This window comes from Pyrus communis, chromosome 2 (genome assembly GCF_963583255.1).
Source record: "Pyrus communis chromosome 2, drPyrComm1.1, whole genome shotgun sequence".
Classification (NCBI taxonomy): domain Eukaryota; kingdom Viridiplantae; phylum Streptophyta; class Magnoliopsida; order Rosales; family Rosaceae; genus Pyrus; species Pyrus communis.
Window position 1 is genome coordinate 7,028,072 of NC_084804.1, and position 19,473 is coordinate 7,047,544.

At 35.8% G+C, this 19,473-nt stretch overlaps 1 protein-coding gene and 1 long non-coding RNA gene across 3 annotated transcripts; one reads left to right on the plus strand and one right to left on the minus strand.

Annotated features, from left to right (window-relative positions):
- The first annotated feature begins 3,733 nt into the window (after positions 1-3,733).
- LOC137724523 (uncharacterized) lies at positions 3,734-9,793 on the plus strand. 2 transcript variants are annotated; one of them, XR_011067439.1, is made up of 8 exons: positions 3,734-3,973; positions 4,131-4,240; positions 5,042-5,103; positions 5,248-5,362; positions 5,483-5,553; positions 5,807-5,871; positions 6,519-6,572; positions 7,074-9,793. It is a non-coding gene; the product is annotated as an uncharacterized lncRNA (long non-coding RNA). The 2 variants fall into 2 exon arrangements; XR_011067438.1 differs by having other exon boundaries at positions 4,131-4,192; positions 7,074-9,194.
- Positions 9,794-11,142: 1,349 nt separating this feature from the next.
- On the minus strand, positions 11,143-19,166 carry LOC137724514 (probable LRR receptor-like serine/threonine-protein kinase At1g56140). The gene is made up of 26 exons (XM_068463256.1): positions 18,859-19,166; positions 18,416-18,602; positions 18,197-18,268; positions 17,804-17,875; positions 17,498-17,569; positions 16,943-17,014; positions 16,774-16,845; positions 16,468-16,539; positions 15,913-15,984; positions 15,632-15,703; positions 15,470-15,541; positions 15,327-15,398; positions 15,162-15,233; positions 14,996-15,067; positions 14,759-14,824; positions 14,546-14,608; positions 14,308-14,352; positions 14,142-14,200; positions 13,531-13,913; positions 13,212-13,383; positions 12,968-13,111; positions 12,728-12,846; positions 12,385-12,595; positions 12,042-12,273; positions 11,740-11,890; positions 11,143-11,649 (listed from the first exon to the last, which is right to left on the minus strand). The coding sequence occupies exons 1-26, from the start codon at positions 19,064-19,066 to the stop codon at positions 11,269-11,271; spliced, it is 3,285 nt and encodes a 1,094-aa protein (XP_068319357.1). The 5' UTR covers positions 19,067-19,166; the 3' UTR covers positions 11,143-11,268.
- Between the last annotated feature and the right edge of the window lie 307 nt (positions 19,167-19,473).

Genomic DNA, 19,473 nt, shown 5'->3' on the forward strand with positions numbered 1-19,473 from the left:
TTGGGGGTGTTAATTGGAGTTATTGTACGAATTGGTATTGTCCGTTGGGCGCCCTCGCAGCTTTGATGGTTTTAACTTACCCAGGTCCAAAGAACTGCCTTCCTCCTCTCCAGGCCCTGCCCCCGCCAATATATTTAGTCTTTAAATTTTCCAATTGTATACTTTTCTTATACAATGTGATGCAACTACAGTCATGTTTTCTAATGATCCTTTGCTCGTCTGTGACTACTTATTCAACAGCAGTAGCAGTAGATGGAAAAGGATTTGAAATCCTAGGAGGTGAAGTTGGATTCTTTTTAATTTTTGTTATATATACTTCTTACTTTCAAATCCCACAAAATCCACAACTTATTGAAATCCTCTAAAATCTTATGGGGTGTAGTCAAATAAGGATTTAGAGGGATTTTAAAGGATTTTAAAAGACTTTAGAATCGAGGAGTAGTCAACTAGGATTTTAAAAGAATTTAAGAGAGTCCATTCAAATACAGGGGTAGTCAACTAAAGGATTTTAAAATATTTTAGAATCCTGGGATAGTCAACTAGGATTTTAAAGGATTTTTATTGAGTCTATGCAAATCTATATGTATTCAAAAATTTATAGATTTTGAAGGATTTCATTGAATGGGTGATTTTGTAGGATTTGAGAATAGATGGTAAGCTTAAAAAGACTATAAAGAATCATACCTCCACCCTTAGGATTTATTTCAACCCCCTTTGATCTCTCTCTCTCTCTCTCCACTCTACAACCGAGCTTTCTTTCTTTCTCTCTTCCCATTTCATTGAGAATATTTCTTCTTATTTAGATTGCTTTTTGGAGGTGTATAACACACAAAGGCAAATCAAGCTAATTATCCACTACATCCCTCCATGACGAGGTAATCTGAGCTTCATTGCTAATACTGATATCGTTTTCCTATTTACATAGGAGTGAACCTATTTACAGTGTTGTCGCAATACATAGTTAGAGATAAGGTTAATTCAAGTCTTGGTTAACTATACTATATATATTTGTTTGTAAATTGCATGGATGTTTTTAGAGATAGGGTTCTTCCTGAAATTTCGTAAATACCAATGTGATTGGTATGGGTTGACTATTGAATCCCTCTAATTGCTGTTGTTTGTGTCTCTTCATGGTTGAACAATATATTTTCCTTAATGTGTCAACAATGCTTTGATGTCGGTTGCTTGTGAGAAGTTTTTTGTTACTCTTGTAAGGCTGATGTAATGCTGAAGCAGTTCTTCCATTTTATGATTTTGAGGTCCTCAGCAACGGAGAATAAAATGGTAGTGGCAGAAAATGGCATGTGCTATGTCCAATTAAAACATGGAGGGTTGGGAGAACTAGGTGAAGTTCTTAAATTTTCTTTTCAAGTTTTTATTATTTTTAATCTTTATTTTCTATTTAAAAAATAATTTTTTTTAAATGACAAGAAATCTCTCAAAATCCATTCAAATCTTTAATCAAAATCCATAAGAATCTTTAAAAATTCATCTGAAAGTTGTAAGGATTCTACAATCCTTTGAAATCTGTCACTTTAAAAAGTTTTTTAAAATCATGTGAAATCCAAATTGACTACCCCCTCCTTAATTTTTTGAATACACTTAGATTTGGATGAATTTTGAAATCTTTTAAAAAATTTCAATCGACTACACCCAGATTTGAATGGATTCTAAAATCCTTTAAAATTTTTTAGTTGAACACACTAGGATTTTAAAGTCTTTTAAAATCCTCTCAAATCTGAGTTTGACTACACCCCCTTAATTGTTGATGCGTGAAGAAGGAGGGTTTGAAGATTTATAAGGTGGGGCCCACTATTTTTTAAGAAAAAAAATCATATTTTAAATTTTCTTTCTTAGAAATCTAAAACAAATTTATTTTTATTTGTCCCATGTGGCATGCTATTGACTGCCAGGTCAGTAAAATAATGGGATTTGTAGTTGCCGTACAATTAAGAAACGGTTAAATTAACAATTTGACTAACGTAGATATGATATTGAAATAGAATAATACGTAATGTAGGAGATTGAAATATTTTAAAGATGTTGTATAATATTGTAATAGAAACCAAACTAGAGGGTGCAAATTCTAATTTACTCAAAAAAAAAAGTGACATACTGGCTCTGAAATGTTCGCTAAATTAATGGAATATGGCCCATAGAGGAACAAGTTTGACCAAATTTACAATTCCTAAGCTCTAGTCTAATTTTCATTCAGGGGAAAGAAAACATGTAGCCGAAATAACCCAATCAGAATGCCAAACAAATTGGTGCAACTATGTAAACCTCAAGCCTGTGTTTTTCACGTTTTCCTGCCAAGTGAAAATGTAAAACTGGTTTTCAGTTACCATGTCAAATATTCAGCATGCTATATATCAAGCAAAACTATATGATAATAAATAGGACAAAAGACGTTAATACACGATGTCGATGATTTGATATGTGTATATTTAAATTATTCGAAATGTGGTTCAACGATCACAATTGTTTAGTTTTTAAATTCTATTTTAAAATTAATTCATGCAAAAATTGTTTTTGGTGTCGGCATTTGCATTTCTCACTCTTAGAGTCTTATGTTTTTTTTTTTTGTTTTTTCGAACCATTATTAGCACTCCACGTACATCATTATGCCGCTCTAAAAAAAAAGAAAAGAGAATAAAAACAACGCGTGTAAATGCTATGTATATTTGTATGTGAAATATGATTCCCCTTTCCAGTATCTTTAAGTGTCAATAAATTGTGCAAAGAATGAGACTAAAGGGAATAGAGCTCTCATTGGGTTCCATGTAAAGTTATTTACTCCGTCTCTCGTTCATACATGTAACTAAAGATTAAAAACTTTGATATGGAAAAACTTTATTTAGTATCTTTACAAAAGGTCAACTTTTTAGATTGACTTTTAATCAACACCCTTAATTACTTGTTGTGAAATCATACACACAGATATTGAATTTTCATGCCACTTGTAGTTGGCTGCCGGTATTTCTCCCCGGCAGGCTGCCAAGGTTGATTGACTGGGCTCGCGCTCAAGCTCGACTCAACCGACCACAATGGTCAACGTATAATAAAATAAATGAACTTGTTTGTGATTATGCTTAAGGTCGTGGTAATAATATTGTGATATTTTGTATCTACATAAATCCAGTAGTGGTTTTGATAATCAGAAAGTAATCTCTCAACTTGTTTGTGATTATAGTTGCTTTGATACCGTCATAGGGACTTTTATCATACTTACAAATTGATTTTGGTATACCCATTCGTAGGTTTAAAATTTTTGTCAAACCCAAAAGTTACCTTGCTGGGTATATTTAAAAAGTAGTTTAATTAATCAATATTACTATGGTAGTTTTCAGGTATATGTTAAATGGAATGAATCCTTTTGGTTTTATTTTTAAAACTACATAACTGTGGTAAGGAGGGATACCTATTGAAGTTTTGAATTTCCAGTAAATCTGATCATCAGGTGCTTAAAGATTTGAATTTTTAAAGTGGTTCCACAAAAATTTGCAAAGCGGATGTTATGTTGCTTGCAGCGGTAGATTATTCAAGGTTTAGGGTTTAGTTGAAAAAGATACACCAAAAAAAAAAAAACTAGGTAATGTGGCATTATATTTTGATTTTATAATTTGGGGGGTTTTGTGTTTGAACTTTTTTAGTATTTTTTTTGTAGATATAGCCTACAAATGTAGACCCAAAGGTTGGACATAATCATTATTTTCTATTACAATTATTAAAGTTAATTATCTTTATATAGAAAGCCGGAGGCCGGTTTTGGTGTCACCGGCCTCGACAAAAGAATTGGACGCAAATGCCTGTCGGCCAAAACAAATTCGAAACGGCTAAATTTGTTTAGATCTTTTCATCGGGGGTTACAAACAGCAACGCTCTCTTGCTGAAGAATAGCGAATTTGGTCTCGGTTTGAAGAAAATTTGAAGCCCATAAAAGATTGCATCTCCTGCTGTCGATTTGATTTGGGTAATTGTCTGCTTTGAATGTTATGTGCTTGGGAGTGTAAATTTGGATTTTAAATGGGTTTTTTGTTCAAATTTTTTGGTTGTGATTTTGGGAATTTTGTTTTGTAGCTTCGGATTATAGGTGATGATGGTTAATTTGGTTTTGTTTTCGATTTCAGGAGATTGGGTTTTTCGAGTTTGTGACTTTTCTTTGAAACCTGCGAAGACCTGTGTGTTTAAGGTCAGTGATTTTGAAATTCCATGGTTTTGATTCTACTTGCAGCCTGAGGTTTGATTTTATATCTGAAATTTCCAAGCTTTTTTATTAATCTTAACCCAGATTAGTTAATATAATTAATTAAATTTTTTTTTTTTTTTTCTGATTATGTAACTGAAGTAGCTAAAGTTAAGAAAGAACAATTGTGGCTTAAAGTCTTCATATTTGAAAGTTGAATCTCAGCCTTTGAGAGGCTTTTTGAACGTGTGCTCACGTATGCAGGGGATATCAGTATTTATTTGCTTGTTGGTTCTTAATTTTTGTGTTTCGTTTTGGATTTGTTAATATATCATTTTGTGCATCTCAGTCTGTGAATCGATGTTTTAGATTGGATTTTTGTGGCTTTGAATTTGTGTGCCTGAGAAGAGTTATCCAAAGGTTTGATTGAACATTTTTCCTCTTTCTGTTGCAATTTTGCTGTCGTTGTGGCCCTTTGTGAGACTTTGATTTGTTCTTTTTTTTTTTTTTTTTTTTTTTTTTTTTCGCTTTGTACAACTTTTGTAAAAGTGAAGTGTTCGTTTTCAATTTTGAGATTGAATTCAAGCAGATTTCCAAGTTTTTTTTTTATTAATCTTAAATCATATTAGTTAATTATAGTTAAATTAATTTTATTTATTTATTTATGTTATGTTGCTGAAATAGCTAAAGTTGAGAAAGAACAGTTGGAGCTTAGAGTCTTGCACTTGGGAGTGTAAATTTGGATTTATAAATGGGTTTTTTTGTTTAAATATTTGGGTTGTAATATTGGGGATTTTGTTTGTGGCTTCGAATTATGGGTGATGGTGGTTAATTTGGTTTTGTTTTTGGTTTCAGGAGATCCGGTTTTTCGGGTTTCTGACGTTTCTTTGCAGCCTGCGAAGGCCTCTGTATTTAAGGTCAGCATTTTTAAAATTCTACGCTTTTTATTAGATTTGCAGCCTGACATGTAATTTTAAAGCTGAAATTTCCAAGCTTTTCGATTAATCTTAAATCACATTAGTTAATTATATAAATTAATTTTTTTTCTTTCTATTATGTAGCTGAAATAGCTAAAGTTGAGAATGTTGGATCTGTTGCCTTAGGGAAGAAATTTTAAACCTACAAAAGCTTGGTTTTCAGGAAATCGCCAATCCTGCAGACACTTTGGGTTTCCTGGTGAGTTCTCCGACTTATTTGTTTCGGGTTTGAGTTCTCTTTTCTTTGTTCAAATTTTTGTTGACTTTAATTTTAAAAATCGAGGTTTTTTTTGTTCAATGATTTTGTCCATCTTTTTAGCTTTCTCAACAGAGATCTCCGCCATCACTGCTCCACCAAACTCGCTGATAGCGTCCACTCTCTCAAACCAGGTACGACTTCTTTCACTTTCTTTTGTTTCTGGGAAAATTTAGGGCTCGAAAGTGTGTAGAATTTTAGAAGTAAAAAAAAATCTCGATCTTTGTGTCGTCCTGTACAACCATCTTATTCTACCATTGTAGCATAAAGTTGCACATATTATTTGGTTTGTAGATAGAATTATTTGTGTTTTTTAGTAGCATGGGAATTTGTAGTCAACATATCATTTTCTGCAAGACTGAAGATTAGTCTGTAATGGATATACAGATCTTTGAGAGGACACCCATCATTTGGCTGATTGCATAGGATTGCTACATCTGAACACTGTACAGGTATAGTTTCTTTTTATATTACCTTGAATTAACAAATTATGGTACTTATCTTCGTTAATTCGAGAAGATAAGAACTGTTTGTCGTCAATTCAAGGTGACATTAGCTTCTCCTCAACTAATGTCTGCCCTGTTCCTTTTACTTTTATGTCTACCTTTTTTGTTAACAAATCGTTTGGCCTCCCATTTTTTACCACACTTATAGATTATAGTAAAATCAAGCTTAAATGAGATAGTTTTAGGAGGAATTTAGGTTTATTTGTGGCTGTGAAGTTTAATATTTAGTTAATGACATTTACAGGCGATGAGATAGTTTTTGCCTATTCTTCCACTTGGTTTTTGAACTGCACAGAATTATGGTTTTGTAAAATTGACAGTCAGCCCGTGCATTAAATGGACTGTTTATTATCTTTGAGTTAATTAGATTCAAGCAATTGAGGTTGAATAACTTTTTGATCATCAATTGTTGATGTGCTACTAATCTAATTGGGTACGTTGTATATATGCATGACCTGATGGTATTCCTTTAAATTACTTATATGCAAAAATTGTTTTCTGTGATGGTTCTAAATGATTTGTTAGATGCTATTTTGGCTCCAGTTGTTTTTCTTTTTCTTGTACTGATCCTTTCCTATGTGGTTGATTTATAGGCCTCTTGAATTTTGAATTGTGATTGAAAATTGGAGTCCGCACATGGAGTATAGGTATAACCACTACTTATTTTTCTTATTACTTTTCCTTTAAATGTCTTTTGAGTCTGAGATTGAGTCTCTATAGATTGTAAATTTCAGACACATGCATACTTCAGTGCATACAAGAAAGCCAATGTTTTTCTTTTAGGTATAAAGAGCCAAATACGTTATAATACATATATATATATATATGTATGTATGTATGTATGTATATATATATTTCTTCAATGAATGCTTTGCTGTTTTTACTTTTAATTGTTTAGTTTAATGGTTGTTTGGATCCTTAAAAATATTCTTCGTTCAAAAGTCTTTTTGGATGGATAATTAAATCGATATAGATTATGTTACCTTTTGCTGTATCAGATTTGTCATTTTCTTACTGGCTTCAGTTCTTTCATTTTTTTTGGTTTGTTCTGTATATTTAAATGGGTTTTGTCTGTTCATTTCTTTTTTTCTGGATATCGTTTAGATTGATATTGTGAATGTGTTGTTTGGTTCTGTTTTTTATTTCAGGAGGTGCGGCTTTTCGTATTTTTGGCCTTTTTTATCAGCTGTTGTAACATTTTTGTAATAGAGGTGAGTAATTTACATATTTTTTCAAGCCTTTCTCTAACAAAGTAATAATTTTTTATGAAAGTTGTGAGACTTCACTTCTATATTATCTCATGCTTAAATGTGTAGAACTGTAGAAATATTTGGTGAAAGCAATGAAGAAATCATTATGATTGATCTACAAAGAAGCTCTAATAAGTTACAAGAGAGTAGCAATGTAAATTGAACTACTTATTTTATGGATCAATTCACCTATCTCTTGCTTTTTCTTTCATTTGGAGATAATTGTGTAAATGTGTGGTTCTGTGAGCGTTATTCATGTGAAACGTGTGTTGTCTGAATTGCTACTTCCATTGCACCAAGGATGCCATGTCGACCATGGAATTCCACAAAACTTTGATGAACCAAGTGCTTCCCTCGGCCTAGTCGCATAATCCTCTAACCACCCACAAACTCATCTGCAACTTTATAGACAGACACGGCGACGGTGGAAAATGCAACCAAGACGAAGCTTTCTGCACGGCGGCGGTGTGGCTCCACCAGAACCACTCGAAAACCCTTGCATACAATCTTGTGCCAATTTCCAGCTCCTTTGGACGTATCCTACACCTTCCCTGCATTCTCTCGCAGGTTTTATGGGGCAAAGCTCACTTGAAATTTACTGGGAGGACGAGGGAAGAGGCGGATTCAAACGGAATGGTGAAGGTCAAGGAAAAGGATGCCAAGTCGAAGGTAGGCAAATTGTTGTTGAGGGGGAAGGTGATCCACACGGCCAACGAGGCGGCTTAGAGATACAAGCGCGACGTTGATTATCGCTTCTTGCACAACTGTGTTTTGGATATTTTTGCCTAGTGCCTCAAGTTTGATATTGAAAAATTTCATCATCACAAGGACCATGACCATGACCATCATGATGATTATTGCTTGGAGATTACCCAAGCAGTTACCTTTTTGCCTACCATCGCTGATCATCATATGTTGTTCGAAAACATTGCAAGGAAGGTTTTCCGGTCAGAATCATGCCTCTGAGAAGGGGATGATAGTCTTTGTTGTATTGACCGACTGATGAAGGTGGTTTTGTCGCCCTTGAGAAAAACTATGGCGCCAGAGGCCTGGGAACCTGGTGGGGTTATAGAGCGGAGTACAAGCGAGAGCAACTGGCTGTAGCTAATGAGGTTGATCCTGGCGTGCCGCGCTGCTTTTGCATGACATATTAAGCTATATCAAGTATTTTGAGCTTGAGCAAGAGGCTGATGTTAAGTGGAAGAAAATGATGGAGGTCTACTCAAAGCAGGGGAAGCAGAAGAATTGGTTGGCTATGTGATGTCGACAACACCTTGTCGGTCGGTTTGGCTTTGGGGCTTTTGTTGCTTCAATCGAGTGACGAGCCATGGAAGGGAAATGTGGTCACCTAAAGCAAAGACCCTCAGCTGCATTCGATACAAGGCGAGGATCTTAATTGGAGGGCCGAATATATGCAGACTTTGATCAAAAGCCAGGACTGGACGGTTGATTTTGGGAACGTGTTCGATGTGATTCTAGAAGGGGTAGTGAATGCGAATTTGAAGCTAGATAAGATGGTCAAGAAGGTGTTTGCCTTGACCACATACAAACACTTCTTGACAGGCAGCAACTTCAGCTTCTGGGGGGAGATTAAGATGTCTCCCTTTGTTCTTCTAGTTTATGCTACTACTTTCACTTCTCCAAAGCTCTCCTTTCTTTGAGTTCTGATGAGACTAAGAGAAAGTATATATAGGGGTATATGTGTTGCTAATAAGTGTGTGTGTGTGTACATGTAATTGATACTTTTGTAGAGAAGAGCAAAGTGAGTGACAAGAACTAAAAAAGTGGGATTGGAAAATAGTAGGCTTATAACGTTCAAATTCTAACAGTCACTTTGAGTGGAGGCAATAGAAACGAATAAAATGTGGGGCCTGGACTTGTTGCCTCAAGTGATCTGGCACTGGCACTTCCAAATGTAAAGAAAAAAGGCACAAAGACAACTAGATGAGCACCACAGCCTTAAACGGGTTGATCTTGCTTTGGAATTTTTGATTGATTCGAGGTTATATTTCAACTGAGATTTGCTTTGGTGAGCATGAAACAATTAATAATCAAAGATTTTCTTCAGGTGACATTGATCGACAAACAATTAATAATCATTCATGTAAAAGAGTTGGCTTATGCAAAAACCTTACCAAAGAGTTACATTAGGGTGACACTAATGAATCAACAATTGGCATTAACTCATCTAGAGCCAACTCGTGGCTTTTGTTTACAGGCATCTGCTAAGATTGCTTATGTTTTATTATACATACTTGGCTATCAGATAGAAAAGGGTGGTGCTATTCACACCTATTTTACCTCAACCCATTCTTCTTAATTTTCGACCGTCGGATCGAATGAATTAAAAGAGACCAAAAGACAAAAATTACCAAAAAAATGTGAGAAATTAAAATGGTAGTGTGAATAGCACCAACTATAGAAAAAGAAACATCCATTTTTTTTTTCCCTTCGATTAAAAGAGGAGATTTACACTGCAACATACTAACACAAAATTGACATGAAAGTTTGACTCAAATATCTATAAAATTGTATGTTATTTTAGATATACATCATCATAGCCAAAACCTTAGAGGCAGAAAAGACCCAAGGACAAGTACAGAGGTGCACAAAAGGATAAAAGGCATGCATAAATCATTTCCCATTATTTATCACCTTCCTTCTCTAATAATGCCAACGAGTAATGATTGAGTGATGTTTACAGAAGGCGCAGGGTGAATCCAAGGAGTGTTAGCACCACTTGCATTGCTGCCTTCCGACTGATAGTTGAGGCGAGCATTACTACCCTTGGATGCAGTTGATGGGGTACCATCATCCACCAAAAAGCTACCTGTTAACGATGTTGTTACATCTTTAAAATCATAATCTGTCAAATAGCTCGGCTTCAACATGACAGTGCCTATGTCAATATCTCCAGAGAGCATTGCCACCACGCGTGACATAGATGGCCTTGTCATCGGTGATGCCTGCGTGCACATGAAAGCTGCTCTTATCAGTCTAGTCGCTTCAATTTCGTCAAACTCTGTCAATCTTGGATCCACCAACGCCAGAATTTGGTCGTTTTCATGCAGAGTCCATGTCTGAAAAACATTATGCCATGGTCCAAGGAAAGGGTGAATAAGTTTTGCACAACAATGCCAAAATAAAGCTTAGGGGAATGCAATTCCTACCCATTCAAGAAGATAAATCTTTTCTGGATCTAAGTTATTGTTAGAGTTTGGTCTCCTGCTGGGGATCTACAAAGGAACGACTCCAATACTAAACACACCAGCCTTATCTGTCAAATGTCCACGCATTGCATACTCGGGTGCCAAATAGCCTTTGCAATGCAAGATAATCAAATGGTTGTACAATGTTTCTTGAGATCATTAGTCGCATTGTTAACATGATGTGTATTAAAATTTCATGCAAGTATAAGTGTGTGTGGCTATAATATATGTAACCTATGGAAAAACAATGAAGGATGGCTTACATTATCCTTGCAACCTGGGTGCTGATGTGGGTTTTCTTGTCATCATAAAGCTTTGGCAATTCAAAATTTGATATTTTTGGGGGGAGTTTTGCATCGAGCAAAATATTAATGGCTTTGACATCTTGATGTACAATCCTTGGCCTTGACTCCTCATGGAGGTAAGCAAGTCTTCTTGCTGTTCCCAACAATATATTGAATCAAGTAGGCCAGCCAAGGTGCAAGTTACTTGTCTTTGAAATATTAGTGAACACATCCAATCAAAATCAAGGCTCAATTTATTGACCCAAAAAGGCCTTATTAAATTATCTGAATTCTCTGAACACAGTCTTAAATTTTAGTGGTGGGATCTCCATCCAGTGGTGGTGGTTCATGAACATATCTATAAACATTGTGTATGAATAAGTAGGATATACATCGATCTGCTAAGGTGTATTCAAATCTGGCATGCCAGTCCCCTGCCCACTACCAAAAGCCAAAGCTAAAGTACAATTAGAATTAATTATTAAAATGTGTATTATATAAAAGGAAAGGGTCCAAAACAAGTACAAGGGTGCACAAAGGGGTAAAAGGAGCATGTGAAAATCAGTTCTCAATATTTATCACCTTCCTTCTCCTCTAATGTTAGCTAGCAGTGATTTGAGTGACGTTTACAGAAACACCACTTGCATTGCTGCCTCCCGACTGATAGTTGAGGCGAACATTACTACCCTTGGATGAAGTTGATGGGGTATCAACCTCCACCAAAAATCTACTTGTTAACGATGTTGTTACATCTTTAAAATCATAATCTGTCAAATAGCTTGGCTTCAATATGACAGTGCCTATGTCAATGTCTCCAAAGAGCATTGCAACCACGCGTGACATAGATGGCCGTGCCATCGGTGATCCCTGTGTGCACATGAGAGCTACTCTTATCAATCTAGTTGCTTCGGTTTCATCAAACTCTGTCAATCTTGGATCTACCAGCCCCAGAGTTTGGTCGTTTTCATGTAGAGTCCATACCTAAAAAAACATCATGCCACGGTCAAAGGAACGTATAAATAAGTTCTTCACAATAATGCCAAAATGAAGCTAAGCAAAAGCAATTCCTACCCATTCAAGAAGATAAATCTTTTCTGGATCCAAGTTATTGTAAGAGTTTGGTCTTCCGCTGAGGATCTCCAAAACAACGACTCCAAAACCAAACACATCGGCCTTCTCTGTCAAATGTCCAAACAATGCATACTCTGGTGCCAAATAGCCTCTACAATGCAAGATAATCAAATGGTTGCACGATGTTTCTTGAGATCATTAGTGGCATTATTAACATGATGTGTCTTATAATTTCATGCAAGTATAAATGTGTGTGGCTATAATATATGTAACCTATGGAAAAACAATAAAGGATGGCTTACATTGTCCCTGCAACCCGAGTGCTGATGTGGGTTTTCTTGTCATCATAAAGCTTTGCCAATCCAAAATCTGATATTTTTGGGGAGAGTTCTGCATCGAGCAAAATATTACTAGCTTTGACATCTCGATGTACAACCCTTGGCCTTGACTCCTCATGAAGGTAAGCAAGTCCTCTTGCTGTTCCTAACAATATATTGAATCGAGTAGGCCAGTCAAGGTGCAAGTTACTTGTTCCTGAAATATTAGTGAACACATCCAATCAGAAACATTTCTTAACAATTTTAGAGTGCTTGAAATTGCAAACAATGTTGTTTTTGTGCAACCTAAAGGTAGATAGGTTTGTACCAAAAAGTGCCTGATCAAGGCTCTTGTTTTCAAGATACTCATAAACCAAAATGTGGTGGCTGCCTTCAATGCAGCATCCATACAATTTCACTAAATTTCGATGTTGCACAGCAGATATGGTAGCAATTTCAGATACAAATTGCCTCTTCCCTTGGTGAGATGATACTGAAAGTTGCTTCACAGCCACTACTCTACCATCAGAAAGTGTACCCTACAATGTACACAGAAAGACAATTTCGTGACGTGAAAGGAAAGAAAACAAAAGCTATTTTCTTCTCTTGCTCTCTCTCCTTTCTCTTGTCATTACTTCAAGTACATGATATTGATGTAATACGAATTTCACCTTATAAACGGGGCCATATCCTCCCTCTCCTAGCTTATTTGAAGGATTAAAATCTTCAGTTGCAGCTCTCAATTCAGCATAACTGAAAGTATATGGCCGGGGGCCTAATCCTAGAATATCTGCACATTCACAAAACAGTATGACGTAAGTTTTACTTTCGTGAAAGCATTCTTACTTCTGTGTGTTAATGTCAGAGCAGAGAAACTTGAATTGGGTACCAGTAATGATATGTTCGTTTACCTTCATCATCTTCTTTTTCTGATTTTTTCCTCCTCATATATAGAATCGCAAATATTAATAGCAAGCTCACAACTCCAACAAGAACTGCAATACCAACTGTCAACCCAGTCTTGCTCTTCTTTGTAAAATTCTTCTTTGTAAAATCTACGTGATAAAACAGACGAATTCTTCAATGTCAATTAACAGCAGAAAAATACATTTAAACCACTCACAAGAAATCTTTATAAGTTGACACATACTATACCTGAAGTAGCATGGATAGCTGCTATTAGTGGGCAACAAGCCCCTTTACCAGCCCAGAACAGATGAATTTCAAGATAATTCTCTGACACGTTAACATTAAATTTTCTCACAACTGCTCGGTTAACACCACCTGCCTCCTTCGATATGTCAAAGTCCTTCATCCTGCAGGTACCCTAGCAACCAAATGAAGAGGTAGGTGATAATTCTAGTCTCCTTTAAATCACTGTCTTTAGTTAATGTAGCTTAAAACATCGAAAACCTGTCCAATGAGGTGTTTACTTCAAATAAGTTAAGAATTTTTATTCTATAAGCAATCTTACCTGAATATAGATATCAAATACACGCCGTCCTAGACTTTGCCAAGTATGCGAATTCCAACTTTCATAAACCGTCTCTGCAAAGTGCAATGTTACAGTGTAGGGCCCATTCACAAGGCCCAGGCCATGGTATCTCAGTGATCCTGTGGACATTCTTGAAGTCTGGTAAAGCGCCGGGGTCACATCTGTTCCGGTGACTTGTGCAAGGGTCTTGTGCACCGATGCGGGGGGGTCTTCGTTAGAAAACGAACCGACATTGCTGACAGCCCAATTCTCTGTACTGGATACACTGAATGTTGCTGGACCAAGATTTGAGTATTCACTCTCATACACTATGCCGTCACTTCCCGTCATTTGCTGTCCACCACAGTTGATTGAGAAGCTTGCTGTAATACCAGAATCTACCCATGATTAGCGATGAAACTTCAAATTGAAGACTCAGACTAATGTTCTTCAGTCACATATTTCTAACCAGTTATGCGTATTACTGAACTTATGGAAACATGCTTGCTATCTATATCCATATGTATACATAACTAAAGAAGCAATGCCTTTTCCTCTAACAAGACGCTGCGTTAAAATAGTAAATGATGGGTGACATAAGAGCAGATTACATCGTGGGGTATTTCGATTGCATGGAAAATTTCTCTGGAGGCAATTCAATCCAGGAAGACTGCAAACACAGAGAAAAATTATTAGTTATCCAAATAGAAACATGTAGTGGGAGAGTAGTGATTGTATTGCTTGTCTAAAAAACGAGTAAGAGAAACTTCAACCCACGTTATGTTTGAACTGTCAAATGTGAAGTTGTTGACCACTAAGTTCCTGCATAAAATCATTAATCAATCAACATATGAAGAACTATATCTTTATCAAATGAAAATTCCATGTACAGGATCAAAACTTAGTAAGCAGGCAAGTAGCACTGAGAAAACGAATCTCAACGATAATTTTTTGTCCGAACATGTTCTGGTGATTTAAACTATAAAATGAACATGAAAGATAAAAGGAAACGTACAGTTGCGATGTTTTGTTCCCCCACTCGGGAAAGCTACCTGATAAAAAATTGTAAGACAAATCTCTGCAAATAACAAAATAGAATCAAAAGACACAAAATGCATGAAAGTTATTAAGAACTTGTGTAAGATAGGATTAGAATGCTTACGATTATACACAAACACATACATGCACCGTGCATTCTATATGACTACTTTAAGAAACGAGGACTTACATAGTCTGAAGTCCATCGCTCTTTTGGCTCGGAAGAGATCCGGAGAGACTATTGTTTCCAAGAAACCTGGCCATTTCGATTATAGTAGAAGGCACCCAGAAAAGAAAAAGAGATGAACAAACAAAAGGTCAGATGTGCACAAAAGGTCAGATCTTCAATCAAAGTAGGGAATGCTGAAGATTTGATAACTTATGTATGATAAGGCAAGAAAAAAATAATAATAAAGACGGGGATTACAAGGATTTAAGAGAACTCAAGTTAAACAAAGAACTTGGGAGTTGGCCTGTCAAATTGTTGAAACTCAGATCCCTGCAACACCAACGATAAGTTGAGAAGAGCAATCAGGATGAAAGAAAACTAATTGGTCTCGTTGGGACTCAAGCTTATATTTGCTGGTACGTACAGTGTCTGTAGACTTTGATATTCTCCAATATCATATAGGATGGTACCAGTGATTAATGTGTTTCGTAGGTTTCTGTATTCCAAAAACATAAAATTTGATAAAAGTAGATGGAGTAAGATATCAAATTTGATGAAAGTATCTGGATCGATGAGAATCTTCACTTACAATTCAGTCAAGTTTTTCATATTTTTTATGAAATCCAGAGAAGAGCTCCCATTGTATATATCACCTATTCGCCTACATCATTATATGCAAAATAAACTGAAATCCCGTCTTCGGAGAAAGAGAGAGAATTACAATTTACTTACAGATACTTCAATGAGATCAGTTGAGAAAAGCTGGTTGGTATTGGGCCTTCGAAAGAGTTCCCTCGAAATCTCCTACAGAAACATATAAGAAGCTTGTGAACAAATTATCCATCTCTGGTCTGCTTTCATAAACTGCAAAAGATCAAAGGTTTCTCTACTTACAAAGAAGTGAGTTGTGTCCAATTCCCTATGAAATCAGGTATCTTTCCTGAGAAAGGATTGTCCGATGCCCAGCTAAAATTCAAAAAGTTGACTTATACTAAGCTCATCCAAGAAAAGGAATCTCAAAGTACTGGATAAACGAACAAATCTAAAATACGATTTAAGAGCCGTTCTTACAGGGCTTGCATCTTGGTGAAAATCATAAGGCAACTGATTAATACCCATTTCATACGATAAAGTGCAATTTTTGCTCATCCGTAAGGAATTAACGAAGCACTTACAGTTGCTCGAGCTTGACTAAATTACCAAGTTCTGGAGGGAGTGTTCCGGAGAAATTATTTGCTCCGATGTCCCTGCAAGTCATGTTGAACGGGCAAACACTTACTTGAAAGCAATTATTGAAGAGTGATAGAAGGTTGTGTTGAATTGTAAGTCTATAGCTGATTAGGAAATAAGCTGTGAATCAAATTTATGTATTCACTTGAGTTTAAAATACCAAGTGTGCAGCTCTAATGTAGTAAGGCAAATAATGCCAGGTGTAATGATCCTAGCAACTAGCTAGATGTAAGGCTGAGATTGTTTTGTGAAGAGAGAGAATCCACCTTGGATTCCAACGGTTATGTAAAGCATAGAGTGTGTGTGAATTGTAGAGAGATGAAGAGAATATGCTCTGCTAGAGAGAAACCTTCAGAATATTCTTCCATTGTTATCCTTCTTATTTGCTGTTCTTCGATTGTTCATTCATAACCAGATTTTTAGCTTATAACAACAGGTTCTGTATCTAATGTTTACGACACAAAATTTTATTGTACGCTCTCTAATTTTTCATGGCTTACAGCACAGTTAGCTCCTTAAGGTTTCCAAGCTCCTTGGGGATGGGCCCAGAGAATGGATTGAATTGAATATACCTGAATGGACATAAGTACTGCATTATTTCCAATGAATTACATTACATAACAGGAAACTCGTACTTCATTATTCAATAAAAGCATAATGATTTTTTTGTAGATTACGGCATAAATAGTAACGAAAAGGTGTAAAGAACATAACTGTAGATTATGATATTCAAAATGAAGTATACAAATTGCTACGGGTCTCATCACAAGTATGAGTACTTAAAGAAATGTTCTCTCACTACTTACAATCCAGTCAATGCAGACATATTGCCAATGAATGCCGGTAGGGGACCGGTGAAATAATTCTGATTGATCCTCCTACAAAAATTGAAAGGAAGTGTAATCGTTAACTCTTACAGTCATCCGTAAGGCATTAACATGTCATTCAAATTTGATGATTTAATGAAGCACTTACAGTTCCTTGAGCTTGACTAAATTACCAAGTTCTGGAGGGAGTGTTCCGGAGAAATTATTTGATCCGATGTTCCTGCAAGTCATGTTGAACGGGCAAACACTTACTTGAAAGCAATTATTGAAGAGTGATAGAAGGTTGTGTTGAATTGTAAGTCTATAGCTGATTTGGAAATAAGATGTGTATCAAATTTGTGTATTCACTTGAGTTTAAAATACCAAGTGTGCAGCTCTAATGTAGTAAGGCAAATAATGCCAGGTGTAATGATCCTAGCAACTAGCTAGATGTAAGGCTGAGATTGTTTTGTGAAGAGAGAGAATCCACCTTGGATTCCAAGGGTTATGTAAAGCACAGAGTGTCTGTGAATTGTAGAGAGATGAAGAGAATATGCTCTGCTAGAGAGAAACCTTCAGAATATTCTTCCATTGTTATCCTTCTTATTTTTTGTTCTTCGATTGTTCATTCATAACCAGATTTCTAGCTTATAACAACAGGTTCTGTATCTAATGTTTACGACACAAATTTTTATTGTACGCTCTCTAATTTTTCATGGCTTACAACACAGTTAGCTCCTTAAGGTTTCCAAGCTCCTTTGGGATGGGCCCAGAGAATGAATTGGTGTCAATATACCTGAATGGAGATAAGTACTGCATTATTGCCAATGAATTACATTACATAACAGGAAACTAGTACTGCATTATTCAATAAAAGCATAATGATTTTTTTGTAGATTATGGCATAAATAGTAACGAAAAGGTGTAAAGAACATAACTGTAGATTATGATATTCAAAATGAAGTATACAAATTGCTACGGGTCTCATCACAAGTATGACTACTTAAAGAAATGTTCTCTCACTACTTACAAGTGAGTCAATGCAGACATATTGCCAATGAATGCCGGTAGGGGACCGGTGAAATAATTCTGATCGATCCTCCTACAAAAATTGAAAGGAAGTGTAATCGATAACTCTTAATCTTACAACATCACCATATTTTTGTTGAAATCCCACATCGGCTAGAGAAAAAAAAAAAAGAGTTTAAATATCCAAATCCCACTCCAACTAATGATGAGGTGCTTTGAGATAAACCCCACACCTGACGGATTGTGCAGGTGGTGATTATCAAGTTGGAGACAGTATCGGTGTTGTTGGAAGCGAGCTTTTGGCCCGTCTCTCTGATAATTCTACAATTTTTAATATCCAATATATGATTTTGATGAACCAAAAACAGATAAGGGAGTTGAAAAAAATTCATACAAATATGTTAGATATCTCAGAGCCACAAATTCTTCTGGAAACACCCCTCGTTTGTTAAGAGCATACACTTTCCTGGAAAGCAAAAAGATTGAACATTTTTAGAACTACATAAAATGGAGTGACACAGTCAAATTATGACGTTAACATATATAGGTAGCAAGTGAAAAATCAGCAGTGGCATGGAAATCTTGTTCATCAAGAGAGAGTAGTTTAACATACAGATTGGTGATGTGGCATGTAGCATTATTGTCGTAAGAACAGTTGCAAACGATGGCTGGGTTGATAGAGGGGCTAAAAATGTCGGTGCCGTTGATGGCAGATCCACTGCAGGGTTCTCCACTGATATTCCACTGCCCCGGCACTGCTTGTGTGTCCCATTGTTCAAATATTGAGTTCAACGCCCTCACTGCACTCTCAGTTAATTCAGTCCTTGTGTGTATTAGATTATATCACACCATAATTTGACTTGTGTTACCACTTACCAGACTATCTTGAACCAAACGAAAGATCAAATTGATTATTACAAAGGAAAATTACCCTTAATTTTTGGATGTTTTGTATATGGGAAGAAAAAGGGCTTTACAAATAAGTTCCTCGAAACTTTATTTCATATAGTCAAAAAACATTTAAAATGTCATTTTGTTGAGAGAGAGAGAGAGAACCTTCAGATGGATCAGTGGTAGCATTTTGAGCAGAGGACAGCTGAAACCAGAAGCAGCTGAGGAAGCAGAGTAATAGTATCCTCATCATCAACTTTATCTTCATATTGTACATGTGCAGAACTTGCTCTCCTCGACGGCGTGAATTTAAACTACCAACACTTGTATTTCGGCTGGCTGAATCATGCATTGCATGTAAGAAGCAGACCATTAGATTTTAGTCATATATTGACAATGTATACATATATAATATAGGATAAATTATAAAAAATTACATGTCAAATCACAATCTCATATTTCATATTTTAAATATTGCAATGTCATTTTTTACTTTATGAATTTATTGTAATATCAGACATCTATTAAATTTTCTGTCAATCTGGCTGTTAAATGATAACGTGGGAGAAACGAGACCCACTTTTCTGCCAACTTGAATAAAAAATTAACTAATTATTAATAAATTATTAATTTTTTATGTGAAATCGAGTAACTTTACTCCCTGAAACTCAAAATTCGTTATACTTTGACTTGTGAGATCAAAATCGAGTTTCAAGGGATGTAGCTAAAAATAAGCCTAAATAAAAATGTTATTGCATTTGATCCAAACTCGTTGGTCTT